This window comes from Apodemus sylvaticus, chromosome 2, assembly GCF_947179515.1.
Source record: "Apodemus sylvaticus chromosome 2, mApoSyl1.1, whole genome shotgun sequence".
Lineage (NCBI taxonomy): Eukaryota > Metazoa > Chordata > Mammalia > Rodentia > Muridae > Apodemus > Apodemus sylvaticus.
This window is the reverse complement of record NC_067473.1, coordinates 75,203,889-75,223,802: the sequence shown is the minus strand read 5'-3', so window position 1 is coordinate 75,223,802 and position 19,914 is coordinate 75,203,889. Positions and strand designations below refer to the sequence as shown.

General features: G+C 42.4%; 2 protein-coding genes across 2 annotated transcripts in view; one reads left to right on the top strand and one right to left on the bottom strand.

Annotated features, from left to right (window-relative positions):
* Gsdme (gasdermin E) overlaps positions 1-15,783 on the top strand; it is a 58,123-nt gene extending 42,340 nt beyond the window's left edge. The window contains exons 8-10 of the mRNA XM_052173706.1: positions 1,388-1,589; positions 4,319-4,392; positions 12,513-15,783. Of these exons, the coding sequence (XP_052029666.1) occupies positions 1,388-1,589; positions 4,319-4,392; positions 12,513-12,791 (555 nt within the window). The 3' untranslated portion in view covers positions 12,792-15,783. The remainder of the gene's footprint in view (positions 1-1,387; positions 1,590-4,318; positions 4,393-12,512) is intronic.
* Pals2 (protein associated with LIN7 2, MAGUK p55 family member) overlaps positions 12,652-19,914 on the bottom strand; it is a 99,254-nt gene continuing 91,991 nt past the window's right edge. Inside the window, exon 14 of the mRNA XM_052173699.1 lies at positions 12,652-12,725. The gene's annotated coding sequence lies outside the window, so the exon portion shown is untranslated. The remainder of the gene's footprint in view (positions 12,726-19,914) is intronic.

Here is a 19,914-nt window from a genome sequence, read left to right as displayed (position 1 = left end):
ATCAGGCGGGAAGGGCTGAGTGACTTTCTTAGAGCTATAAAGATGTCCACAGGCGTGGTGCTTCAGAATATCAAAAAATAACCTCTTACAGATCTAGAGGGAAGAGTCCAGAGTTCCAGTGGCAGCAGGGATATACCCCTCTGAGAGCTCTAGAGGAGAATCCTTGTTGCCTACAGTTTCTGGTGGCTCCTGGCATTCCGTGCCTGGTGGCATATCTCTGTCCTGTGTGCCGTGTCTTGTGTGTTGGGGTCTTTCCTAGACACAGAACTCATTACAGATCACCATTACTGGATATAGAGTTCTCTTCCTTGAGACTCTCACCTTAATTACACCTGCAAAGACTCATTGCAAATAAGGCTTCATTCTGAGACTGCAGGTGGGCATGCATCATCTCACGGAGAAGGGGCTGTGTGGCAGAGCCTGTCAACCTGTCCCACAAGGTGTTTATCGCTTTGTTTTGCAACAGCCATACTTTGAGGGACACGCCAGCTGCTCACCCTTCATCAGCTCAGATTTTTTTTTTTTTGTACTTAATGAGGCTGATACTTTGACAATTTTCTTTTCATTGTGACTTTGTTTTTAGTTTTCCTTCTTTCTATACTGCTCAAATGCTTTAGGTGTCCAGAAAACTACTCATTTCATGTTCCCACTTGAAATGAAATTGTGCTGGAGAGCCTAGCAACCAGGGACAGAATTGCAGTTGCCCTCTGGAGGATGCAGGGCTTAACCCTAGGAAGAACACAAATGTTTCAGAATCCCATGACTTTTACTTCCTAAATTAGCTCTTTCCTAAAGAGAAATGGCAGATTAGTCCCCTATGGAGAGAGTAGCAGCTGCCCTGTCAGATGTTGGCAAAGCATCTGCCTGCTGGTGAGTGTCAGGGAGGACATAGGGTACCTAGGGTGTGGAACTAGTCCAGGGGCTCAGAACTAGCTCATGGGCAGTGCCGTGCCACCCCTGAGCTAACTTGTGATGGATAAAGCTTCCTCGGGAAGGCTGGGGACATATTAGGCTAAGTGCTGCTTTTAGAGTACGGGAACCAGGAAGGAACGCTGCTCTTATGACCCCTTTGACAATCTGATATGTAGCCAATTGTTCCTGGTGTCTGATAAAACTCAATATCCTGGCATAGCTGACACTTCTTGCATGACTCTTCCCCTTTCCCTGTGGGAAGGACAGTACTTGGGCACGGCTCATCTGTGTCCTTAGGAGGAAGGTTAGGTTCACAGATAGTATCAAAGTTTAGAAAATGGCTCAGTGCTTGCTTTACCTGGAGAGGGTAGAGTACATGGAGAGTGCTGGGAAGGCGGGTGGGGCAGAGGCTCAGTTGGTTTGCACTTCAGTGAGTTCTGGCTTCATCAGTCTTTCTTCTCTTTCTACACTGTAGTGTGATGACATGGCTGGCGGCCTCTGGTCCTCACAGGCTATATTGGCAATGGAGGAGCTGACAGGCAGTCAGCAGCAGGACCTCACAGCCTTCCTGCAGCTGGTGGGATACAGGGTTCACGGAGAGCTCCCTGGCCCACGAGATGAGGTCATCAACCAGAAGCTCTTTGCAACAGCCCACTTCCTGGTCAGTGCACTAGCAGGTATGGAAACCAAATTGGAGCAGAGCAATGTTTGCCAGGGCTGGGAAATGGTGTCGCTTTCTATCTGCTTCTGGACAGAGCAACAGTGATGACTGAGGATGGTTTGGGACAGTTCTCTCCTTTTCAGTCCCGGGGGTAAGATGTGGAAGGCTAATAAAGAATCCTGTCACACACTGCGCCTCCACTTTAAGGGTATGTCAGTCTTAACTCTGGGAGGACTACCTTCTGATCCTTCACTGGAAGTCACGTTCAAAGTACAGCCAGTAATCCACAGCAGGGTCCAGACGGTGCCGTGTGGGGGACACTGTCCTCTGGCAGCTGTTTGTCCTGATCCTCTCCTCCCTCCTTGCACTCATGGCCCACTCCATGGTCCTCTCGGGGCTTCATGTGCTGTGTGATGCACATGTCCAGGGGGCAGGCTATGGCTGGGCTTCTGCATGGGTCTTGAATGGCTTCCAAGCGGGAGTGGACTTCAGTTACTGTCACGAGGAGCCTGCCATGCAGAGGCCTGGTGGTGTCCCATGGGAGGCAGTGGTAGCTACAGCTTATCTCTGTAGACCCAGCTTCCCTCCAACACAAGCTACTAGGCACTGGGTTCCTGATACAGTGGCTTTCTCTCAACTACAGAGATAAAGGGCCAGGGAGTCTTCAGTGTTTAAAGACTATTTCAGCTTGAGATTCTGATGGATATACCTGTGTCTTGCTCTAAATCACAGATAAAGGCTTTGAATAGTTGAACAGAACCAGATACAAGACATAGACTGTGAAATTCTACCTAGGTACTAGGACCAACATTAACAGAGAGCATGCTTGAGTATAGACTTTCTGTCGGGCTGTAGGCTGGCAAGAAGTCTTCTCATATAGTCTATACTACTCAAACATTTCTATGTAGAATAGGGCATGGCTGACACTGACTACACCACAGTCCCATTCTTCCTGACCTAGACACAGCTCTGCAGCTGAGCATAGGTGGCCCCACAAGGCGCTCTAACATAAAACTTATTCTGTTTGGAAGCTGGATGCAGGGGAAGCTTTAGGTGTAGGCAGTGTCTACGTCAACCTAGCCCTTTCCTTCTAAGCTTTGGTCTCATTACGGCAGCTGCAGCAGATGGTGGCTCATTTAAAGCTCTTTGGGTAGTATCTTGGTGAATCCTAGGGAAAGTGCTGGAATAGAAAGTGGTCCTCTTGGGCCTCGACAGTGGCTTTATCCTGGTTAGCTGCTTTCAGCCCTGCAGTCTGATCTCCTGGGACGCGTCCTCTGCCTGTGTGATGGCAAGCAAACCCAGCTCTCACCATAGAAGCTTACTTGTAATTGAACAGACTCACTGGGCAGACTTACACCATCTTCAGGCAGTTAGCAGAGGGCACAGCATGTCTGGCCTGTGACAAACACCAGGGTGAGAGCTACCTTTGTGCTATGCTCACAGTTTTGGGCAAGCATCTCTAGGGATAAGGGATGCGGGAGTAATTGCATGAGGCAAGAGGCACTCTGAAAGGCGAAGGGGTGGAACTGTGGGTGTGACATTGCTTGGCTGACACGATGTAACCTTCTCAGCCCTGTGCTTTATGTTCTCATCTTCTTGGAGTAGGGTGAGGGCCTTCTTCGGAACACAGGAAACTCAAAGTTTTGGAAGAGGCAGGTGCATGACTGCACTGGAGTCTGTGTTGGTGTTCTCTGGTGGGATTACCTACAGGCCTGCCTCTTCCCTCATGTCCTTTTGTCTTCTCTGGGTCACAGCCTCAGTGACATGTCATTTATAAGACAACTAGTAGATGCAGGTGGTCATGAGTTCCTGAATGGCCACTATGCTGTGTGACTTAGCTCTGAGGGGAATTGTGTCTTACACTGGGAGATATTTAACAGAGGCTTGCAGGCATGGATGCCCATTTCCTCTGACAGGGCCCTCTTGTGTAGCTCTAGCCTCGCACGATGCTGCCCCAGCTTTGTTGTGTCACCGACTACTCCTCTCAGAGCTTTCTCTTCCAATGGGACTGGTGGCATGAAGGGACCCATCATGTTTGCGCAGTGGCCTGACATGTACTCCTAAGTATTCTGTAGTGGGCCAAATGAACAGAACAAACAGGATCCAGGGGTACACCTAGAGTATTTTGTGTGTTAGCACACATGCCTATAAATCCAAATACAGGGGAGAAGCAGAATAATTGCACATTGAAGGTTATTCTGGCTTTCATAGCAAGAATAGGCCCTAGAAAATCAGAAACAAAACATTCCAGCCTGGTTACCTAGAAGGGTTCTAACCACTCCATCAGAGATTTTTTGAGCCAATTATCCTTTCCCAGAATCCATGCCCTTCTTTCTGACTAGCAAATTCAATGTCAACGAACATCCTCTAGTGACTGGATTCCCAGGAGATCCCACAGAGAACCAGCACTGCCTTCCAATGTGACTACACTCTTGTTTTTGAGACAGTCTTGTGTAGCTCTGGCCTCCCAAGTGCTGGGACTAAGGGGTGCCGCCACACCTGGCCTGACTACACATTTACTTCTAACTGCTGGTCGCAAGCTACTGAAATAGAAACTAGGCTTCACCTAGGTAGGGCTGGCTGCAATGCTTTCCTTGTAACACTAGGGTTCACTGCATAGCTAGCTCGGCCTGGTCCTTTTGCCTAACCTCTCAAATGATGAGATTACAAGCATGCATCACTGTGTCTGGCTTCTGCAAGCTTGTTTTTGACAGCGAAAATGACCAGAATGCATGTCTTCTACAGAAATGCCTGATAATGCCACAGTTTTCCTGGGGACTTGCTGCAAACTCCATGTTGTTTCTTCACTGTGCCATCTGGTAAGGAACCTTCAGGTGGGACAGTGGGGTGGAAAGGAATGGGGATGAGGGCGAGGTGCTATCCAGCTGGTCTCTCAGCGTGAGACAGTGTGAGCAGGTGTCATCACTAACATGGGTGCTGTGGAGGTCTGAGGTCCAAAGCAGGGTTTGGTCAAGGAACTGATTAGCAAAGAGGCCTGGTCTACAGATTCCAAATGATGGGCTTTTCCCGGTTTGGACTTTGGGCATAGCTTGGCACGGCCAGGCCCAGCAACTTATTGTTAATCACTGTAGTTCTGTGGAATGATTTGGAGCTGCTTTGTGTCACATGTGCCAGAACTCAGGGCTGCTTCGTCTGGAGGAGACATAGTTTCTTCCATTCTCTCAGAATATCAGGATAGCTTGGTGCTCTCTGGAAATGTCACTGCAAGAGCAAGTGATCAGTAATCTGTTTAGCCCCAGAGTGGAGCTAAGTTCTCAATTAGAGAGAGGGAAGTTAGTAAAGGAACCGGCAACAGGCTATCCCACCACCCAGCTACTCTCACACAACCTGTGTCTGGGGAAAGGAAAACCTGGGTCACTTAATTTAAGTTCTGGTATAGGGCCAGGGCCCACTGCTATCCCATAGAACTAAGCTGGCCGTGCACGGACCGCCTAGACAGCACCTACTTATGTTCTGTATTCCTCTGGGAAAACCAAACCATAGAGGTTGTCTTGGATGTTGTTCTATATGGAGGACATATCAGAAGCTGAGACTACTAGGTACTGACCACACAGCTGGCCAGATGCCAGATGAACTGACCACAGACTCTGTCCTAAGGGACACTAAACTATTTGGAAGCATGCCAGCCTATCTGAGAGCAGCTGAGGCCGATGGCTGCTAGTGTGACTACAGAAATGATGTAATTGTCCCAATTGTATGCAGTGATGAGCAAAACAGCTCTGTTCTCTCAAGCAGCAGTGAGTGCTCCGCACTTCCAGTCTGTTTCTTAAGTATTTAGGGAACAATTAAAGCTATTCAGGAAGTATATAAAGAAGAAACTTGTGCTAAAGGAACCAGGCCCTAATGAGCTCACACTACAGTCAGCTCTGGTTCCGACCTTGGCGGCTGTACTGTGACCAGTCGGGAGCCAGACTTGGAGTTCCAAAATGGATAGACATAGCCTCCAAAATGGATGTGCCTTTGCACTGTCTGCCTCCAGATGCACAGCCTGTCTTTGGAGGCTGCGCAACAAAGACAAATCACGTTCTCTCAAAGCTCTTCCTAGGTGCCCTTAGACAGTCCAGGCAATGCCTGCTGTTCTTTTAAGAGCCAGGCTCCTGCAGGCATGGAGTGTTATATACTTCTTCGAGTGACGGACTTAAAAGAGGATATCCAATCTATCTGCACTTCTGTTTGAAAGCCCAGGGTCAGATATGCTAACCATTTACTGTGAACTGGTAGAAAAATCAGTAGAAAAATTTAGAAAATATTCCAAGTCAGGAACTGCAATGGTAAAGGTTTTTGGAGCTGGAAACACAATTAACAAATGGCAGTATCTACACTTGAGTTCCTTCAAATATTCAAGAAATTCTAATATTGCTGTTCACATTAAAAAGCAAAAACCAGAGGATGTATGTGTGCCTGGCCGCCACAGAGAGAAGGAAAAAAACCCTTATATTTTGCAGAAATCTTGAAATTAGAAAAATAAAAAAGTGACTGGAACTCTAAACAATGAGGGAAGCACCTATTATATGTACCGTCACCAAGCCTGACACTCCCTGGGAAAAAGAAGAGAAGACGGCAGCATGTGTCCTCATCTTGTAAGCCTGCAACTGTAACTGCAGAAGCCAGAGTACTCATATGTTATGACTACTCTAAAGAACTAGCTTGTGTAAACAGGACTCTAAAGAGAGTGGAGACCTGAGGTGGGCCTCCCATAATCAGCAGGATTATATGGCCTATGCCCACATTAGGGGGAAGCAGTGCCGTCAGAATTCTGCCGCTTCCGGCTCAGAAGTACCACAGCCATATGCATGGGAGCACATCTCCTGCTCACCTTACAATCTTCTGGCTGTGGGATTGTAGCTGCACTCTAAAACCACAGCCTCACTTGCACCTGCCTTCCAGGAGCTCACCAAGCTCCCAGCCAGGTCTTACAATTTAGGATCAGGGACCCTACTGCCAGTGTCTTCTGTACCCGCCCACAGTGGGAACTAGAGAACTTTTCCTGTCTACATTCTCAGCCCCACTCAGGCTTGTAGTTCAGATCACAGCCTCAGACCACAGTGTTCTTTCATGTTTCAGTTCCTTAACATGTTTGAACCAACTTCCTATGGTTGTCAGAAGTGTTTATCTGGCAAGACCTGGGGAATGGGTCTGGTTTTATCCCGTGGCTCAAGAATTGTGGGTATTAGCTGGGCAGTGGTGGCACATGTCTTTAGTCCCAGCCCTTGGGAGGCAAAGGCAGGCGGATTTCTGAGTTCGAGACCAGCCTGGTCTACAGAGTGAGTTCCAGGACAGCCAGGGCTACACAGAGAAACCCTGTCTCAAAAACAAAACAAACAAACAAACAAACAAACAAACAAAAAACCAACAAGAAAAAAAGAATTGTGGGTATTGGTGCTATAGACCCAAGCATCTCCCACAACTCTGAGTATGATCTATGCTTAACCTGCACAGACCTAGGGATAACTCTTTCTGCACCTCATACCAACGACTCCATAGCAGCTGAATACACCCTCGGAAGCCACTGCTTACTGCAAAGCCCTAACTCAAGGAAACCACTGTAGACAGGATAATTGATGTTCTTGTAGACCCTCAAGATAGGATCCAAATAAGGTACCTCAGAGGGCTACTCCTTTGAGCTCACGTGTAACTTAAACCTAAACATCTTTCCTAATTGACATTCAAACAAACAAAAATTCCTACAGAAAATGCCTCAAAATATTGGATGTTCCAAAGATGCACAGGACACACAGAACAAGCCAGCTCCAAAGAGAATAGCTGTTCTCTAAAAATAATCTCTGAGAAGGAAATTTGAAGAGCTCAGAGTAACGATCCCAAGGAAATGTAATGGGTCCAAGAGAATAGAAACAAAATAATACAAAGAGGCAAGAAAAACAATTCAGGATATGAGAAATTCAGAGTTAGAAATCTTAGTTAAAAAAATCAAAAACTCAAATTCTGGAGCTCACATATCCAGTCAAGGAAATAACATATACAAGGCTCTGACATATGGCTACAAGCAGCCCAAGGACAGCAGAACTTAAGGATAACGTGTCCTGTTACCCCAGGAAGACAAGGGGGCTGGTTAGTTTCACGAAATAATAGCTGAAAAATTCACAAATCTTTAAAGACCCACAGACCTCTACACACAAGAAACTTAAACCCCTAACTAAACTAATAAGTGGAGTGTGCCCTTACCAGACATATTATAGTCAATACATACAATTACAAAGAATCGGAGAAAAGGAAAAGCAAAACAAGTCCCTCAGGAATCCATAGACTCGAGGAGACAGCATGGTACACTCTAAATACTGAAGAAGTAACTGTCAACCAGGACACCTCAACCTTTAAAAGTGAAGAGGACAAAGATGATCTCATACAAGCAGAAACCCAGGGACTTCACGACCACTGGTCCAGCCCTTTAAGAAATACTAACGGGAGCAGACACCACTCTAGAAAGATTAGTTGCCATTACCAAAGTATGTGACTATATAAAACCCACTAGCAATACAGAAACACAAAAGGAAGGAGTAATTCTCAAATCTCTGCATGACAGGGCATTACCAAACCATGAAAATAAGTGACGGGTGAACAAAACCTGTACAAAACAAGGAAAATACAATGACCTGGAATGAATTAAACCAATACACAGACTGGCTGAATAAATTAAAAAGAAAAAGAAAAACCAGTAAAAAAGAGCTTGGCATGGTGAAATCCTAGAAACTGGGAAGAGGAGGCATCTTGAACCACACAGAATGCTTCAAAGGCAAGCTGGGCTGCATGAGATTCTACCTTAAAAAACAACCGACCAACCTACCTCCTATACTTCCTATACTCAATATGCTGCCCACGGACCCACGGTATCTGTTACTAATGTATGTGTATTAAAAGAAGGGCTGTAAAAAAAACCCACACTCAAATGGAAACCAAAAGCAAGCTGAAAAGTGGACTTTAAATAAACACAAACTCCAGAGAGAATATAGCCACTATTGATTCACAAATAGATCAGTTCAGCGGCAGACACAGAAGGGAGAATATATACAGATCCAACATTGCCATTTCAACAGCTAAAACAACTATAGACATGAAAGTAGAGGGTGAAGACAGTTACAGTTTGGGACTCCCTGCGTCCACTACGACCAGCAACAGCTGGACACAATAAAGAAATACCCGAGTCTCAATACCTGCATGTATCAGTCCCAGGCAGCTTCACCACCACCAGCAGCAGCAAACTCATTCTTACTAGAGCATGTTAGGCCATAAGGAAGTCTCAGTGCTTTTTCTTTTTTTCTTTTCCTTTCTTTTCTTTCTGTCTGTCTTTCTTCCTTTCTTTTTCTTTTTGAACTCTAATGATTATAAGGGTTTAGTATAAAAAGAAATCAATAAAAACCACTTTTCCACATTTCATCCACTCTAGCCAAGACACATTAAATCCTATTACATCAAGAATAAGAGAGGGCATACGACAGACTACACAGAGGCTGTGAATTAAAGTCAGTATAAGGTGCTTAGGTTTCTTACTGTGGTGCAAAGGATCTGATGAAGACAAGGCTGTCAGGCTCCACAGGGCTGCCAGATATTGAGGCATAACTAAAGAAGCAATTCTGAGGCACAAATAAGATGTTCCTATTCTGTGGGTGAGGTTTTAGCAACGACTGACTTGAAGAGAAGGAAGTTTGAGGAAGTCTTTCTATCAAGGCCCCACTAGGTCGTCTTCATAACCTGTCCCATCCTCCTCTAAGGTAAAAGTAGTCTGCTCACAGGCAGCACACAATCTTCACAGGTGACGTGCAGGCGCTCTTCAGGAGCCTCACTGTCTGTGCACTAACCTCGTGCTGCACCACCCGTCTGCTCATTTTTAATTCCAGTAGGCCTTCATTATTTTTCTAAATTCTGTATTACCCAATTCAAGGGTGAAAATTTCTGCTAGTTTTTCTTTCCTTTTTTTCTTTTTTATGTGACTGAGTGTGCTGTCTGTCTGTCTGTCTGTCTTGCATATACCTGACTTCCTTGGCAGTCATATCCTTTGGATGTGTATACTGGGAACCACATCTGGTCCTCTTCAAAAACAAAGTGTGCTTAACTGCAGAGCTATTTTTCCAGCCCCATGGGCTAATTTCTGAAAAAAGCTCTTAAAGTCAATGACGTCACTGTATATAAGACACTAATAACTGGATCTTTTTGAGTACCTATGTTCTAAATAGAGCCTTTGTAATTCCACTTTTAGCCCTACATTAAATCAAAGGGCCAAAATACTTAATTTCTAACTGAAAGAAGAAATTGATGTTCCTACACTGAAAATCTTATTTTTACAGCAGTTTGGCCTGGAAGAGATTGTTCTGTCTGTCATAAAAACTTGAAAATGGCCGGGCGGTGGTGGCGCACGCCTGTAATCCCAGCACTCTGGGAGGCAGAGGCAGGCAGATCTCTGAGTTCGAGGCCAGCCTGGTCTACAGAGTGAGTTCCAGGACAGCCAGGGGTACACAGAGAAACCTTGTCTCGAAAAAGCCAAATCCAAAAAACAAAAAAACCAAAAACAAAAACTTGAAAATGATGGAGGTGTTGGCCACTGCCACAATAACTCATGGCTATTACTTTATTGGTTCTACTGAAGAGTTAATTCATGCATATTTTGTTCCTTTAAAAATTACTCATTGGAAATCATTATTACTCCTGAAGACAGACACTCTAGCACTCTCTCTTGTAAAAACTGAAGCAATGGCCATGCTCATCTTCCCTTCTTTGCTAACCCACCTATCCACACGCTCACCCATCACTTCACCAGCTAGCCCATGACCTCACAGTACTTCCACACACTACCACAAAGTCAATTTTAGAACAGAAAGAATGAATACTATGTATTCATTCTGGGAATATCTTTTTAGCTCACAAGGAGTAAAACTTCACAAAGAACCCAGAAATTATAAAAATCCATGTTCCTAGTGATTAAGAGGTAACTGGAGAAACCCTAGAAACAAAGGAAAGAAACACAACAAAGCACAATACAGCAAAAGGAAGCTCAGAACAGTGAACACACACCAGACAAGAGGATGAGCCAACTGCCTGCTGTACCTCAAGGACGTAGATTTAAAAAGCAAGGATCACGGCAGAAAACCATGTGCCTTTAATCATGGCACTTGGGAAGCAGAAGTAGCTCTGTGCTCTCCAGGCTAGCCTAGTCTGTATACTGACTTCCACTACAGTCAGTGCTATATAATGAGAGGTCTTTTCTCAGCAAAACAAAATTGTCAAGAAAATTATCCTCAGGGTAGACTGTGTGTGTGTGTGGGTGGTGGTGGTTAGGTAAAGACTTAGAACCAGAGAGGAAAGACGACATTACCTACACCACAGAAACTGGATCACAAGGAATGTCTGCAATAACCACAGTGCTACCAAAGTAGAAAACCTACAACAGAAGAGACACATTTACCTCAGCTGACTGAACCAAGAGAAATAAGAAATACAAATAGGCCAATAATGAGTTGGGAATAATGATAAAGAAAATTCCCATCTAAAGATATTTCAGGACTATAGAGGCTTTACTACAAAAACAATGAACAAAGAACTAATTCCAATGCTGCTTCCACTGTTTAGAAGTTAAAATGGAAGGAACACCACCAAATGCATTATCTGGATACCCAGAGGAGAAACAAAAGACAACAGCAGAGTCACATACAAAATTCTCAATAAAATAGTACCAATTGGACTCAGTAACATATCAAAATATATAATATACCACGAGTGTTTCCAAGTAACCTTCAGACAAGGGGTTTATCTGGAAAATGGTAAACTCAAAGGCTATATACCATAAAAACAATGTAAAAACGAGCTAAATCTAAATGGATACTTCTACGGCAGGCAAGGACATGACAAGTCTCCTTCCCTCACCACCCCCTCTCGGATCAACATGGAAACTCAAAGTTGCAGTGAAGTAGCAAGTCACCCTCATTAAAATAACTATCATCAAGATGATGTAAGAAATGCTAAGAGGGTGTAGAAAAAGGAAAGTCTCACACACTACTGGAGAGCATGTAATGACTGCAGCCATTAGAGAAAGCAGAATGGAGGGGTCCTCCAGGCACTAAAAACTGGTGAAACTGCTGAAGGTTACTACATCAGAGGAAGTCACTACATCAAGAATAGATGCACACTCCGCTGTTTGTTGAGCCTATTCGCAAAGCTAAAATGTGACAGTTACCCAGATGCGCCACAGTGGATGAGCGGCAAACAGCTTGCAAATAAATGCACAGTATATACTTGTGAGGAATGAAACCCTGTTATTTATTGGCAGCAACATGGCCAGAGCTAGAGTTCATTATTAAATGTAACAGGCCAGAAACAGGACAAATGCTCTCCTGCCGCTATGGAGATATTAAGTCAGTGTCTTGGAAAAGCAGAGTAGAATCATGACCCACCAAACTCGACAAGCAGCGGGAGGGAGATGGTGCTCACTAATGTGCTTCGACACAGGGGGAGGGACACGCTGGGTCTCCTTAACACAGTGGTGCCAGTTAAACCACCTGCATTTCAAAATAACTAAAGGCGTATAGAAAGCTCAACACAAAATGGTATGTGAAGACAAAAATCCTCATTGCCATGATTTATTATTATAGATTCTATACATGTACTGAATTACCATAGTGTATCCCATAAAAGTATACACATTATCAGTGGAGTCAGATCAACCCTTACATGTGGTAAAGTCACATGCTGATCTTTCTAACTTACTGGGCTAATGGATCTGGGCATACGTGTATGGATTCAGGACTACAGGTAAGGAAGAGAAAAACAGGCCTAAAAACTTGACACGATGGAACATGTATCTTCAAGTTCCATCTAATGGTTTTCCTGTTCCATTTCGGATTTTCTTTAGATGATACTTAACTTCGGGTTTTCTGGGTCATTTTTGAAGGGAATTTGTTTGTCATTTCAGCTCCATGCTCTTTCTGATGACAGTGTGTGTGATTTTCAAGACCCCACCTTGGCTCCTCTGAGAGACGCAGAGAGGTTTGGCATCGTGCAGCGTTTGTTTGCCTCTGCCGACATTGCCCTGGAGAGGATGCAGTTTTCTGCGAAAGCCACCATCCTGAAGGACTCTTGCGTCTTCCCGCTAATTCTTCTTATCACTCTAAGTGGGCTCTGCACTCTAAGCAAAGAGCACGGGGAACAACATCTCTGTCAGTCAGAAGGACATGCTACTGGCCAAGACTAGCTGATTTCAGGATTAAGAGAATACTTTGGGGTTTTGGGTCCAAGCAGGTTAAGTCTGTCAGTGAATCCCAGTGCACATCAGGGGTGGAGTCCTTCCTTACTGTGAATGGCTGCAAGCACTGTAAATGGGTTATTTTCAATCAGAGGCCTACTGTGCCGACACCTGAGTTATTGAAGGAAAAATTACTTGTCACTTTATTTTCTACTCATGTCTTATATACAACACCAGATGAGTCTCAGATTTTACTGCAAAGTTCATCTTAAGCTGTGACTGCTACAGGGAAGCAATTTCCTTCCCATCCTTCAGACATGGTGTACCCTGCTGGGTGACTGGGAAACTAGAAATGCTACTTGAGTATATAAAATAATTACAGTAAGAACATCTAATTTGATCCACCTCAACATGAGAATTTAAATATATTTCTCTTATTTGACTTTGTTATGCTTGGATGAACATACTATGTCTGGGGCAATTCCAGTGCATTCTGGGAATTTGTCACATGTTGCAATTTCTATCATAAGCAATTCTGAACTATGTGTAGTTGGCCGTTCATTAAGTTTTTGATGTCCTTCTGCTTTAGTAGCTTGGACAGTGTCCTCAAGCCTCCTGATTCCCGAGAGCATCTGTTACTACTGATCAAACCCAATGTCCCTGGGCAGCAGCAGCAGTGGGATGCATGTTAGCATATAGTTTTCACCTCCACTTCAATAGTGTGGCATCTTCAGATTATAAGGAAGAGTAATAATGATAAAGTAAATCATCTCTATTAAAAATGAGATTCATCCTTATGCACCTGCCGATTACAGGCTTACAAAGTTACAAACCAGCAACACTGCTCATGAACCATGAATTAGGAAGGAAACACAACACATATACTGTGCTGTGTTGGTGGTGCCTTATCCTTTGCCTATTTTTAACATCAGGCATGAAGAGCAAGCTATGAACAGAACATGTAATATGAATCTAGAGGTGGAAAAACATGTGTATGGGGATACATGCCAAGATTCAGAAGGAACCCAGCAGTGGCTCAACACAATGCCCAGACCTGGAGACTGGTACGAAAGACAGAGAGCGCATGTTCTGTCTCCAGCTTTGCATTCTAGCTAGAATTTTGTATTACCTTCTCATTAAGGAAGAAAAGAACCCTGAAAATGGATCATGAGATAGAAAACGAATAGAAAAGGGACTGGGGAGCCTGTTTAGTGGATGTGCTTGTTGTGCAAGCATGAAAACCTACGCTGGGTCTCCAGCATCCATGGAGAGAGCGAAGTGTCAGGATCACATCTGCACGACCAGCAAACACAGGGCAATGTGTGGGTTTGCTGGTTTACTAGAGAGCTTCAGCTGTAGTCAGAAAACCTGTCTGGAAAAATAAAAAACCTGGAAAGCACAGAGGAAGATACCTCTAGCCTCTATGTGCGTATGTGGACACACACAAATAATAAAAATAAACCATGCTCCTGGAAACATCAGAAAGATTCTAAAGTCTTTCTTTAGTAGCATGTTCTTGAATGTGAGGTATGGAATCCTAAAAACCAGCATGGGAGAATTACAAAGGGCTTCCAGAAAGGTTTTCGGCACACAAGGCCACATTTTAATGAGTCCCTGCCTTCTTCCTGCAGGCCCAGTGTCAAATGCAAGCAACAGGTATGCCTGATGAAACACATGGTTTCTCTTTCCGGGACACATGGGAAGTGGCTACAGTGACTCATGCTGTCTAAACAGTCTCTGTTTCTTGACTCTGTATTTTAATCTTCCCAATTCTGAGAACCTTTGGCAGGACAGAAACAAAAGCAGAGGGAAGCCCTGCTGAAAAGCAGAGACTGGTGAAAATTTATTTAGGTGGAATAAAACTACATCAGGGACTTAAAAAAAATCATTTAAACCAAAGTTACTGTGATATCCTGCAGTTTTATCTCTCTTAGCTCTACCTATAAACAAAACACTTCAAATTTCTCAACAGCAAATAAATATTTCTTTATATACACAAAAGTATTTTGCCAGGAATGTGCAATTTTACAAATTGAACACTGCAATAATTTTAAGCTATATCTGGAAATATGGTCTAAGATTTATATGAATTTCTGAAAAACCAGCCCCTACTGTATTATAGGAAATTAAGAGACACAAGGACAGCATTGACAGGTCAGTCTCTTTGCAGACACTAGGAATACTGATACTTTGAAAGCAGGGATGGTTAATTTTTTACTTTGAAACCTTTTCATCAAAAAGTTACTTGGCCAATAAAGCAGCTTGGCCAATTTTGACTTCTGTAAGCACATGTCTTCTATTGAAAACTCCTTACAGTCACTTCAGAGGGTGCTGTTTAAAGCTGAAGTATGTGTTTCTGTTAGATCCTAACAGGAGAGAAGATGCGCAACAATGAACTGGGTGGGTGGTGACATTTCCCACAGCAAGTCATTCACATCAAATGCTACTGTGGACAGTTTAAAGTAACTTGCAGAAATTTTCACTTGATGCTGAACATTGTACTGACTAGCATTATGTCAACTTGACATAGGCATCTGAGGAGGTAACTCCAATTAAGAAAATGCCTCCATAACCGTAAGCCTGTAGAGCATTATCTTACTGACTGACTGATGGCGGAGGATCCAGCCCTTTATGGGCAGTTATCCCCAGGCCTGTGGTCCAGGTTTCTAAAAGAAGGTAGGTTGAGCAAGTCATGTAATCAAGTTAGTGAGCAGCAGTCCTCCTCGGCCTCTGCATCAGTTCCCGCCTCCAGGTTCCTGCCCTGTGTGAGTTCTTACCCTAACTAATGATGAACTGTGACATGGCAATGTAAGTCAAACTCTTCAGTACCAAGTTGCTTTGGTCATGGTTGTTTCATCACAGAAATAGCAACTATTGCTCATTCTTTTGTAAATCAGTGTTATGGAAGAAACAGGAACCAGCATCAGTTCTTTTAAGATGATATACAGTGAAATTTGCATTTCATGTTCAGATGTGTATGAAGTAATGAACCATGAAATAACAACATTAATGTTATAAAGGATTTAGTAATGAACTTGCTTAGAAGATATTAAGTTACACAAAGCAGCACTTAGCTAAGGGAGCAATGCCTCCACAGAACTCAAAAATGAGCAGTGTGCTAACAAGGCTTGTCAGGAACAACAGGGAAAAGTTTGTTCCTCAAACAGTACTTAAGTTTAAAACTGTTGAGTCTGTTTACCAAGACTGAGTAGCCTGTTAAGCCTATTCCCATATCAGAACACTTGTCTCTAAGGTGGCTCAAGGTCGTGGAGTGATTTCTCACTGGAAAGTCATGTCTGCTCTCTAACAGGACAGCACCAAAGTCTAGGGCCTTGTGTACAGCAGGTTTAAGTGCTCCACCTCTAGGTCCTGCCCTCCTCAGTTGAACAGTTTCTTTCCTCTCACTAGTTTTAAGTTTCCTCCAAGTTCTCAGCCCCATTGACTAGTACTGGATGAAAGCCAGATGTGAGGTATGGTCTAGCACATTTATATATTGCCTATCTGTGGTTTGCCTTGGGCTCAATTACAATAAGGACAAGTACTTGTGGCTTGAAATGAAAGCTGGGACTACTGCTCAGTAATGGGGCGTGCTCAGCATATACAGAGCCCTGGGTTTAAGCCCAGGAACATCTTTGCTCCATGGTAGTAAGAATATTTATTTCAGGAGACTTAAAAAGCAATAGTTTTATATATAAGAAATAAAGCTTCCAAGTTATAAGTGGCATTTACCTTAACTACTGATGTGTTAATTCAGTTTATGTGATTAAAAACACAAGGTATGGAAACAATGGCCATGCTGACCTGTGTCCCAAGGCTGCTTGTTATCCCAGAACAAATTACTAGCCACAAGCCAGTAAGCAATCAAAAAGAGAAAGAGGTATTTTCTAGATTTTAGGATGCACTAATTGGATCTAACTGTAGTTTTTTTCTAATGAAGATACAGGTGCTTATTAAGTTTCACATTATGGGGAAAATCCAGATTGTAGTGTCAATTTTAGGTACAAGGATAAAAAAGGAAGCTTCAGAGTGCTAAGATCAGTCTACTCTGATGTAAGTATGCCAGGGGATTTCAATTGCCTTTGATTAGTGAATGGCCTGATTAGCAAGGGACTTGGAACAGGGTTCTAATAGGGCTCCTAGATCAGGCCCCTGAAAGGCAGACCAGACTGCCTTCCAGAGTGCAGCTATATCACAGAGCTCTTCACCCTGGGGATGGATTCCTGAACAGTTCACCATCTGCTAATTCACCTCAGCATGAGGTGACTTTACAGGGACTTAAGGAGAAACAACCTTAGGTAGAGAACACATTTAATAGTCTCAAAGCCTTATTACCCACAGCACAGTTACTCCTCAGAGTTTAAGATGAAGACAAGTATTGCCTTAGCCCTACTTAACATGTGGAAGGAAGAGGGCGAGTAAATGTTATCAAAATCACAGTCAGCAGTAGGACCCTACAGTCATCAGAAGCAGGGCAACTACTTTTACTTTTATCACAAAAGATGACTTTTAAGACATTCTTGTAGTGTTTCCCCAAGTGGTACAAACCAATTATGCTATCTCAGAAAACAGATCATCAAGCTCTCACTTTTTTCTCCAAAGAGAGTTTCACTGTGTAGACCTCTGTAGACCAGGATGGCCTTGAATTCAGAGCTCCACCTTCTCTGCCTATCATGTGTTGGGACTAAAGGCGTGCATCACTTGCACCTGGCCATTCTCTCATTTTTTAGTCCACTAAGGATGTGTGATTCTTTGAGATTTTCAAAAGTCACTCCAGGATTCAAAGTAATGAGTTGGAAATATGATAAGTATTTTTAAAAGAATATAACTTTGAAAGCTAAAACAAAAATACAATTTAAAAATAACCTTACCTTAAAAAACTATCATCTTTAGGTATATCACATATACTTACAAAAAGATCAATATGATGCTGAATTTTTCATCAAATGTATTCTTAAAAAATCTGTGTATATTCAGTTATTTACAATAATCTCATTATTTAAAATACTAAATTTCTCCCAAGAACTCCAAATACATTACAGATGTTATAAGATTTCTCACGGCAAATCCCTTGGAACAAGAAGAGGGCAGGTACTGTAATCTTTAAGTCTAAATCATGCCCAAATTTTTCACTGGAAAGATTAAGGAAATAGTTCCCAAGAGGCCTCCATGCAAAAATCTGTTTTTTAAAATTAAATTAAATTCTAATAGTAAGTGACAATTTTCTGAGCTTAGTTTCTCTAATCATTACAATATTAAGAAAGGGGATTAGGGTCAGCTCCAAGGTGGAACCAAAGCTTCTAAGAGAAGCTCAGATAGGGCCAGAATGTCTACGAATCTGAAAGTAAGTCAAGATCTTAGAACACTATTTGCAATACGTGGGCAAATATATTTAGCTTTTTTATTCATGAATTTTGGAAGAATATTATATATTAAACACATAGCTTTGTGTGTGTACATATATATGAAAATATATACACACACACATTTTTACAAAATGAACTATTTATGTACACAAACTTCAGAACTGCCTTTTCCTTATTTAGTATAAAGATTGGTTACTATGGAGGTAGGCCCCTCAACCCTGTAATTCTGTATAATGGAGAACTGTTTCAAACTTTTTATATTTTCAATTTACCCATTTAAAATAATTGTAACTAATATATATAAAAATAAGGACTGTTTTGGAGTTAGGTTCCATTCTTATGCTGCTGGGATCTCATATGTGTCAGGCACACACTCTGCCCGGGTCTGGTTATGTTACCCAGGCTGGATTCCAGTCTGCACTCCCCTACTTCAGCCTCCTAGGTGCTTGTACTACTAGGCCTGGCATGACCACTGCTTTGGCCAGAGTAGTACCTGGGCAAAATCAATGTCCTGCTACTGGATTTACTGCTATCTTGAGCTATTTTCTAAATAACTTTTAATAATCAATCTGTCACTTTGTTTTACAACTTACTATAAATTGCCAGACTCTAGAATCTAGGGTTTAGTCGTATTTGGTTTATGATTTCTATTTCAGAAAGCTATGGTCAGCAATTGTATCAAGTCAGACAAAACAAACCCTTTTGCTGTATTTGACATTGGATATTAACTAAAAATCAGAAAAGGAGACTGTACAGTAAAAGCACTATAATATTTAAGGTGAAAATTCTACTGTAGGGCATTAAATATACTCCACTGGCTAAGGTTAAATGACTTGTTCAGAGACATCATTTCTACAGGCATTTGCACATTTAAAAATGAAATAGTACATGTAACTGTTAGTTATGAGGAGACAACCACACCCTGAAAGCTGAACACGGACACTCATCTTTAGTACACTCATGGGTACACATCTTCGCAAAGCTCATGCATATGTGTGCGTATTTTTTTTTACATATTACCAATTATTGGACACAACTGCATGTCCTTTCATCTTCAGTAAAGCTATTATAAATAAGTCTGTTATGTTAGACCTCTCCCATGAGAGAAGTATAAATTTCCTTGATCACATTACCTAGGAAGAACCTTTGTGTGAGGCCTGATAGTTTCTATAGACCCAGATGGGAACTTGAGTTTCAAATCTGGTGATTTCTCACTGAGAAACAGTTGTATTTCTTTAATATTGACATCTATATTATAGTGAACAAAACCATCATTTCATTAGGAGAAATCTAATGTGGCTATGTTGATGAATCATGAGTACCATTTATAAAAAAATGTTAAGTACAGATGATACTCCAGACATTATACATTTTTATATTTAACATGAGAAAGATATGTAACTATTGTCTCTATTGGACCCAGATGGTAGAAATATTGTGTAGATAGACTGTTCTACTGATATATGAGAAAGCATGAAGGTACACTGGGGAATATGGCACATTTCCTGTGAGTACAGAACTGAACTTTCTTTCCAAACTTATATTACAGTGTGTTGAAACACTAAGTTACAAGGTGTCATGCAAATATTGTGCTCTGACTCATGTTGCTATGGGAATCTATTTAGCAAATACATGTAGTTTATAAAGTTATTAAGTGTATGACCCATTCTGTTAACAATTTCCTGCCCCTCTCCAAAAAAAAAAAAAAAAAAAAGGGGAAAGAATTTTGGCTATGAAATTCTAGAATTAAAATTGAAAAGCCCGCAAAT